Source organism: Rutidosis leptorrhynchoides, chromosome 11 (assembly GCF_046630445.1).
Source record: "Rutidosis leptorrhynchoides isolate AG116_Rl617_1_P2 chromosome 11, CSIRO_AGI_Rlap_v1, whole genome shotgun sequence".
NCBI classification, from domain to species: domain Eukaryota; kingdom Viridiplantae; phylum Streptophyta; class Magnoliopsida; order Asterales; family Asteraceae; genus Rutidosis; species Rutidosis leptorrhynchoides.
The window spans coordinates 59,911,861-59,921,016 of NC_092343.1; the positions used below are offsets into that span (position 1 = coordinate 59,911,861).

General features: G+C 33.2%; 1 protein-coding gene across 1 annotated transcript; it reads left to right on the forward strand.

Moving 5' to 3' along the window:
• The first annotated feature begins 7,754 nt into the window (after window positions 1-7,754).
• LOC139874627 (ethylene-responsive transcription factor 4-like) lies at window positions 7,755-8,138 on the forward strand. The gene has a single exon (XM_071862032.1). It carries the CDS (start codon window positions 7,755-7,757, stop codon window positions 8,136-8,138), a length of 384 nt encoding a protein of 127 aa, XP_071718133.1.
• The last annotated feature ends 1,018 nt before the right edge of the window (window positions 8,139-9,156 follow it).

Sequence of the window (9,156 nt, forward strand, 5' to 3'; positions counted from 1 at the left end):
TACATTTTTGGGCTGAGAATACATGCAAATGCTTTATTAACTGTTTTACAATAGTTATATGCGTGAGTTTCATTTGATTCCCTTTTACTCTTTACATTTTTGGGACTGAGAATACATGCGCTTTTATAAATGTTTGACGCAATAGACACAAGTACCTTAACTGCATTCTATGATAGAATTATCTGGGATTTGGGGTTGATTATTATGACACGCATTAGCCCCGGATTCCGTTAGAGCGTATGAGCTCCCGAGCCGGGTGGATGGTTTATTATTTATGACATTTTGGCACCGGTTGTCCTATATTTTATAAACATGTGTTCAGCCGTGGGGTGTAAAGACCGGCACAGAGGTTCTACATTTTGAAGGCACATGTATTCAGCCGTGGGGTGAAAGACCGGCACAGATGGTTACTATTATATTTTGAATCCTCACCAGGTGTTCTTCATATGAATGATATTTTGTTTGTGCAGTTGAAATGGGACTTCTGCACGTTTTATAATAAATGAAATCTTGTGGTCTATTAAAATGATGAAAATGAAATGATTTCTATAAATTGATGAACTCACCAACCTTTTGGTTGACACTTGAAAGCATGTTTATTCTCAGATTTGAAAGAAATCTTCCGCTGTGCATTAGCTCATTTTAAGGACATTAATTGAAGTCATTCATGACATATTTCAAAAGACGTTGCATTCGAGTCATTGAAGTTCATTAGAGATTATTAAGTAAATGACGGATTAGGTCATTTATAGTTGGATATTATGAAATGGTATGCATACTTGTCAACTTTCGATGTAATGAAAGTTTGTCTTTTAAAAACGAATGTAATGTTTGTAAAATGTATCATTTAGAGGTCAAGTACCTCGCGATGTAATCAACTATTATGAATCGTTTATAATCGATATGGACTTCGTCCGGATGGATTAGGACGGGGCGTTTCATCCCAACGCTTAAGTTGGATATCCAAACACTTGAAAAAGAAGAATCATATCGAATGACACCAATGGCTAATCAACCCATCTTCATATGTCGCGGCTTCCCATAATCGTGTAGGTGTTGGTTAATTACCAAAACTTGTTTAGAGGTTGTCTTATAGTTCCTATCTATTTCTAATGCGGGTCGATTAAACGGGGCATTTGTTGGGTAACTTTGTTGTCACTTGATCGTCACTGTTATCCTCTTTTCTCCGGCTTGAATTCTCAAGTTCATTTATCCCCCGTTTCAAATAGTTAGGGCTATCTGGCTATTTTCTAAAATAATTGTTTCTCCCATGTAATTCGATTATCCATTGTATAGATCTTATAAGTTCATGTAATTACACATTTCATTATTGATAAAATTTACTTTTTTTGCTTTTAAAAAATATAATATAATATAATAATAATAATAATAATAATAATAATACGGAGTATAATAATGTGTCAAAAAAGTCAATTGCACCATTCTCACGCACACGTTTTCATAAGCTCACAATTTATTAATTTTGTCCACGTGGAAGTATGGGAACCAACAACTATAACTCCCCGGATATCACGAATCAAATAATCTAGTGTCAACAAAAATATGACACGATATCAAAATTGTACAAAGCTTGTGATTTTTAAGGAAAACGTCCACCTATCGCATACGTAGTACTACTGTACAACATTGTATTTAACACGCACGCATATTAATTGATTACGGAGTAGTTTTAATTAGTTTATGTTGTGAGCAACATCAATATAATTAATTTTATACGGAGTATATATGTTGGTTTGATAAACAAATTAAGTGCGCTTAATAATTAACGTGATACAGTAACCAAATTGTTAAGGCAATCCTTATACAACGTTATTTTACCGATCTACACCTTTAAACCTAAATAGACCACTTTATTATTCAAATTAATTTACGTATTATATCCTTTAACTATTTTTAATCTATAATTATAACTATCAAAAACAGCCGAACTTCTTTGACTACTTAGAATGAAGACGACTAAAACATCTTAGGAACAATTTGCAAGTTTCACATCAAATTTTACTTATTAAAGAGGACCTTAATTCTTCACACTTTACGATTGCTAAATTACTGTTAAAAAATAATCGCAACCATACTCAGAAAATACAGTAACTTTTTATTGGTATAAAATTATAAGGGTGGTCAAAACCGTATATTCAAAATTTCAGATATCCGAAAATTCGGATAATGTATTTTCTATCCGTTATCCGAATTCTAAATTTCGGACATCCAAAATTTCGGAATCAGATTATCCGAATATCTGAATTTCATATATTTTTTTGGATTTTCGGATATATAATTGGGGAAATTCGGATATATTTTCGGATAAGTTTTTGGATATTCAGATATAATTTCGGATATTCAGATATATTTAGGATATTTAGATATATTCTTACATATTCGGATATCCGAATATCCGAAAATTTTGAAAAATGTATCCAATATCCGAATTCCGAAAAATCGAATATTCGATTTTCAGATATCCTAAAATCGGATATTGATTTTTGTTTTTTTCGATTTGTAGATTCGAATATATTGAACACCCCTAAAGTTATTGCTCGATACTAATGTTGTTGAAAAGATGCACAATGAATGCCAATAAGCCTCCATAAAACACCGGTGTTAAGTAACTGAAGTAAAATTTCTTGATGGTCGTGTAGCAGACGCACATATATTAATTTCTTCACCATTAACTTCTACTAAGTGCATCATTGAAAATTAAAATAAATCTAATAAAGACTTTCAACATGTATAAGAAACTAAATATCGATCAGCACAAACCCAAACACTAAACATTAATTCATAAATAATAGTAATGGTTAAGATAAAATGAAGGTGATTAACCAACGGATCTTCGGTCCAGCGGTATCGCGGTTACACTTGTGTACTCGCAGGGCTAGAGGTCTCGGGTTCGAACCTCGTCACCCGCTCTAGGAATTGAAATATATTCCTTGAAGGTGGTCCAAAGGGAAGGTTTTACCGACCCGCTCCGGGACTAAGGTCCGGCCCGCCTGCCCCTCGGGATGGTTTAAGGGTCGGATCCTCAGAGTGTGGTTCGGGTTTTCTGCCCGAAAGCGCGTGTGTGTGTGTGTGCAAATGATGAGTGTCGTTGAAATAAATGATACGCTGATGCAAGCTTGCCTTTAAAAAAAAAAAAATGAAGGTGATTAGGATTTACATAAAAGAGTACTATTAGCAAGTTGTACCTAAACCTTAAATATTCTTAGATATTGGTTATTATAAAATGTTAGTAAATAATTAAAAGAGTGTTATTATTAGTTTGTGTTAAGAGTAAGAAAACATATTTAGGATGTATAATTACAAGGGTAGATTAAGTAAAATTAATATGAGGGGTATAATGGTCACTTTAGATTAAAAAAGTATAGATGGATTAAAAAAGAGTGTGTAAGGATCACCTCTCAATTATCATAAGCAATTTAATTTGTGAGTATCTCAAAACGAATCTTCTCTCAAATAGTATATATAGTAGTTTTATGTTTCCGAGCTAAAATTCTAACGCAACTAAAGTTCTAGCCATATCTATTTAGCTAAGTGTTTACCGTCATTCAAGGTGTCCGTGAGGTTTCGAGTTCGTGTCTCACCTGAAAATTTCATAATGTAATTTGCTTTGTAGTTGATTATGGAGTCCTCTGGAGGCATCGCTGTCTGAGCATGTCCTATGAGCGTTGTTCATAGGTGTTTCTCAAGGGTGACTACGCACAGAACATGTCCTATGACCGTTGTTCGGTGAAACTACTTGACACGTGGAACGGATATAATCGAGTGGTGGGAACTTCTTTCGTGATTCCCCGTCCGACTCCAATCTCGCTGTTCGAAGTGGAACTTTACTTTTAGTGTAGTGAAGTTTCTAAATTGATTACCAATTCATTATCAATTAACTACGTAATTATACAAAGTTAGCTTATTATTTTTTTCTACTTTAATTAATACGGATAAATAGATATAGTTTTCATTTTCTTTGTTGAGACTATTAGAAGAAAGAAAATAATCATACTCAAATTTATGCCATCGAATCGAATTATCAGATGTATTTTTTTTTTTTTTTTTGGACAGCGATTGGGATCACCCGAGGGGGACTAAATCACCCGTTGCGATCATCTTCCGTTTCGACTATGCCGATGTAGCGATAATAACCCCGCCTCCATCGATGTCCGGGAGGAAACCTTGAAACCGATCCAAGGGCACGGCCAAGTAAAACCCCCTCCCCTTTACTTTCCCGAACGATATGAGAAATGTGTCATGGGTGGATAATTAATGACAGGGATGAAATTGTATTTTTAATATGTAGGCAACGAAAGAGTCGAACCTTAATAGCTTAATCTATTTTAATGTATGAAAGTAAGTGTTTGAAATATGTAAATTAAACCGATACACTTTCTATAGTGATCGCGCATGTTGAAATGAATTTTTAAAGACTAATTATTGGTTTCACATTTGACCTTCACCTAACACGCTATAGAACAAGCAATTTAAGCCATCGCCTTAATTTTATTTATTATTATTATTTAATATTTAACATTACTCTCGGTCCGGACTTTTACCATATTGTTATTCGGATTGCAAGTATGTATTAAACAGATTAGCAGGGTCGTCTCAATACTTTAGAAAGTCTTAGGCGACAATAAAAATGAATCCTTATATACGTTAAACTTTTTAATATAGATAATAGATTATACTAAAATTTATCAATACGAAAGAAGATTTCAAAACGTTTGTATCAAAATGTTTTATTATACAATTTTTATTTAATTTTCTTAACTATTCGACAATTGTATTATTATCAAATAAATATTCAAAATTTTGTATCATTCTAAATTTTTGTGTCCTAGGCGGTTGCTTATGCTCGAAGACGGCTATGCACATTAGGTTTAAGTTATGCTCAAGTTTGATTGTGAACTTTAGTTCGTTAGTTTCTAAGTATTTTTATGATTTATTTACGGTTTATAGGCTTTCTATGTAATCGTTATAAATATTTTACTACAAAAAATAGTTTGTTTTAATGTTTTCATTGTTTTTGACGCTTTAAAACGTAAACAACTTGAAATGTTTTTGTCACCTGTAACTCTATAGATGTCACAAAGTTTTTTAACACTTAAATACGTTAAAAAGGAAAACCCAATAACACATAAAAGTTTTAAAAAGTTAACAAGACTTAAAATTGTTGACACTATATTTATTTTCACATTCCAAAATTTTTGACATAATATTTTTCCGCGCTAACTTATATTCATGTGTTTAAACGTAAACACTCGTTCAAAAAATGTCAACAAAAACAAAATTAGTTGTAGTGATCGATTAAAAAACATAATAACTTATAGGGTTTTCATTATTCAACAAAAACTATTCATTATGTTCAAAAGACATGAAAAGCTATAGTTTATAGATATCTAAAACTGACCTATATAAATAAAATTTTGCAAAATGTTAACTTAACGAGAAAATCGAACAAGAAATCTGATGTCACTACCAGAAATCGTATCTTTGGGACGATATTTTCGACCTTTCGGAACGACATGTCATCCCAGATAACCTTTTTGGATGACATGTCATCTTCAATATGTCGTCCGGACTGGTTCGTTCCAGAAAGTCTTTCCAAACGAAAAGTTCTTTTTTCGGACGACGGTGGGCCCCACTTTGCTAGTCTATCCAACCGTAACTTGAGAATTACGAACAAAAAATGAAGTTAGTTTGTGATATAATACTTCGTTACAGAGCAAAAATATTAAGTAAATTAATTTTACCATACCGAATAATTAGGACAGCCGTAGAACCGACAACTTGGATTACGATCTAACTAAGTCGTTCGGAGAATAGCAAGCGTCGATTTATTGGCGACTTGACCGACTCTTAGAGCCTAAATTAAATTTCAGACAGGATTTAAAACCCATGAAAATTATATTTTATCATTTTCATGGCGTCTCAATTTTATTCTTAATTTTTATTCTCTTTTTTTAAAAAAAAAAATTGCTACGTATTAGCCGAAGGTCCACTCAGAAGCAATCTCTCTATCCGTCGAATAGAGAGAGAGATGACTTTCTCTAGTTTTGAGAGTGTTTTCACTTTAGGTGAAAAATGACTTGTCTTTATTCTCGGATAGATGAAGAATTGTCTACATATCACCTCTCATACACCACTTATGTGGTGTTGGGTTTTATTATTGTTGTGTAATAAAAATGATAATGGTTAGGTTGAATTTAGAAAAATAATAATGATGGTGTACATCATAATACATTAAAGCGTCTAGCTAAATTTTGTCCCGGATAACCTTTTCAAACGACATGTCATCCGAAAAGATAGCGCGCGAAATTATTTGTTTTTTTGGAGTCAAAATAATTTTCACGAGTGAAAATAAAAAAGGAAGAAGTACAGTAGTTTTTCCGAACCACATTTTCGGACGACGTATCCAAAAAAGAACTGCGAGATTTTTTATTTTTTTTTTGCTTTTTGGAGCCAATTTTTTTCCTAGGAAAGAAAAATAAAAATAAAAATATTTTTCGGGATGACAAGGAGTCGCCCAGAAAAGTACTGGTCAAACTTTTCAGGAAAAGCTTACCAAAAAGCAAGTTTCTTTGTAGTTTCTGGACTTTTACGGTCGACATTATGTCATCAGGATAAGTGTCGTCCAAATATCGATTTTCTTTTTGTAGTGTGTCGATGTGCATTCTCAATTATAAGGTTAAGAATTCAAGTTTTAGAATAGTACATCGGTAGAATACTACTTCCGTCCTAAATCTATATTCTAGTATTCTATTTTGGGATGTCTCAAATTAATTGCACACTTACATAAATAGAAAATAGAAAAGAATTAAGAATATTAAGTTCTATTATACCCTTAATGTATGTGGATAGAATTAAAGAAAAAAGAAAAAGTAAGGTAAAACTGAAAAGTAAACAGAAAGTACAGTACTTTTATGATATTTCCTTAAACTGTGTGTTTGTTGTCTGGAAACAATTAAATTGGGACGGAGGGAGTAGTTTTTTTAACATAATTTTCCACTCTAAAAAAATAGTATCAAATAAATAAGATATTCTAGAAGTATGCGAAGTAAAAGTAATCAAAGAACTTATGGCATAGCGATATTAAAACAATTCATTAATCTTGAGATTGTAAGTTCGAGTCCCGTAATGAAGAAAATTCAAAATGAAAACCCACTAGCAAGGCGTATTATACTCGTATGACAATGGCAACGAAATTTAATTTACATACAAATTGAAAAGTAAAAAAAGTTTTATAAATTAATTGTGAACATGAGAGAGCTAGAATACAAAACATGATTATATACTCGTAACAATTAAACAAATACGAACTTTAATATAAAATACTACCTAGCTTAAAGCCTTAAAGTATAGACATGGCGCCTAGAAACAACATAATCACAATATTCACAATATTCACAATATTAATAACATACGAAGTATTAGTTATTAATCAGAGTACTAGGAAAAAAAAGGTCTTATTGTCTTCCCACTATAAAGTCACGCTGATTTAACGGCCGCTGTTGACTAGAAAGACTCTACTACTCCAATGGCCTTGTTTACAAGTTACAACAACCAACAAATACTTTTGTGTCCAAATTACAGTTTTCAAAAACTTGAGGGTCTAATTTGAAAATATAACTACCCTGTCTCCATCAATGAAGCCGTACAATCACCTCATCACTCGATGTATAAATAACCGCCCAAACCCCAATTCTAACAACCTCATCACTCATTATCTCTTTACAAATTAACCAATGTCGATCAACAATTTGCGACACCGTAACGCCGCTGACGGATCTCCAGCACCGTCGAGAAAGGAAATTCATTACCGCGGCGTACGTAAACGGCCGTGGGGACGGTACGCGGCGGAGATACGTGATCCGTGGAAGAAAACACGGCAGTGGCTAGGCACATTTAATACGGCCGAGGAAGCCGCTAAAGCGTACGACACCGCCGCGTTTAAACTCCGTGGTGCGAAGGCGAAGATGAATTTTCCGGCGACGTTTTATAATCAGGTCTGTGATGACGTGGATGTAGAATTAGGTGCGGTGATGGTTATTAATGAGGAGGAGAGAAAATTAAGGACGTTGAAGAAACCGTTTTTATTTGATTTGAATTTGCCAGCGCCGTTGTTTTGACCGCCGTCTGATAGTGGTTGAGGATATTGTATAACTTGTATGTGAGGTGTAATATATAAAAAGATTTATTTTTATTTTATAAATAGAAAAAAGAAATTTTAAAATTAGATTTTAATTTTAAATATAAATATTTAGAGCCCGTGCGTTGCACGGGTAGGTAAAAAACCGTGCAAAAAGAGTTACATATATATAATTAATTGAGGTATGTAAATATCGATATTAAATAAAAAAAAATTAGGAACATGTAAGAATAATCAATTACATCAATGAGAAATTATAATCCCAACACTAATCTGTTACTAAAAAATAAACCATCTATCTATGTATATGCTTAAGTAAAAGGAAAATGAGTCATAGGGTCACAAACTATATTAAGATGCTTACACAAAATATATAATCAGTCCAACAAATGAATGAGATAATTAACAATTGAATAGGGTCAATTGAGCCCATAAAGATCAACGTCCCTCTGCTACTGATATACATAATACTACAGATCCATCAAGATGTTTAAGGTGTCAATAGAGCAACCTTTAGTCTTTAACCATATCACCAATAATGAAGACAATTTTTATGTGAACTGCTGATATGCATTCGCAAATTTTTGGTTTATCACCTTCACACTCCATTTACGCAATTGCAATTAGCATACAAAATCACATGGTTGGTGGCCACTCTGTTTGTGCTCCAAGTACAACCCAAATCTGGTTAACATAACAAAAAGAATTCCTCTCCATGTTGCAAATAGGTACCTTGCTTACATGTTTACACAACTACCAACATTTCAACAATGAACCTTTATCACTAATTAAAGCCACACTAAGGGGTCACATGAGTGAATAATGTATGCGACCAGAATGTTGTAATTGTAAACTCGAGGATGTCTATGCGTGCTCTCCCATCTTTACTCTTTCTCGGCGTCAACCCCAAATACGGAAAAAAAAAAAAAAAATTGAGCATTACCCGCTCTATCAGATAGGACGACCTACTACTTAGTTGAGCCCGTGATCTTATGACC

What these genes read in the sequence shown, in the direction of transcription:
- LOC139874627 (XM_071862032.1), top strand. Translation starts at nt 7,755, where the DNA reads ATGTCGATCAACAATTTGCGACACCGTAACGCCGCTGACGGATCTCCA.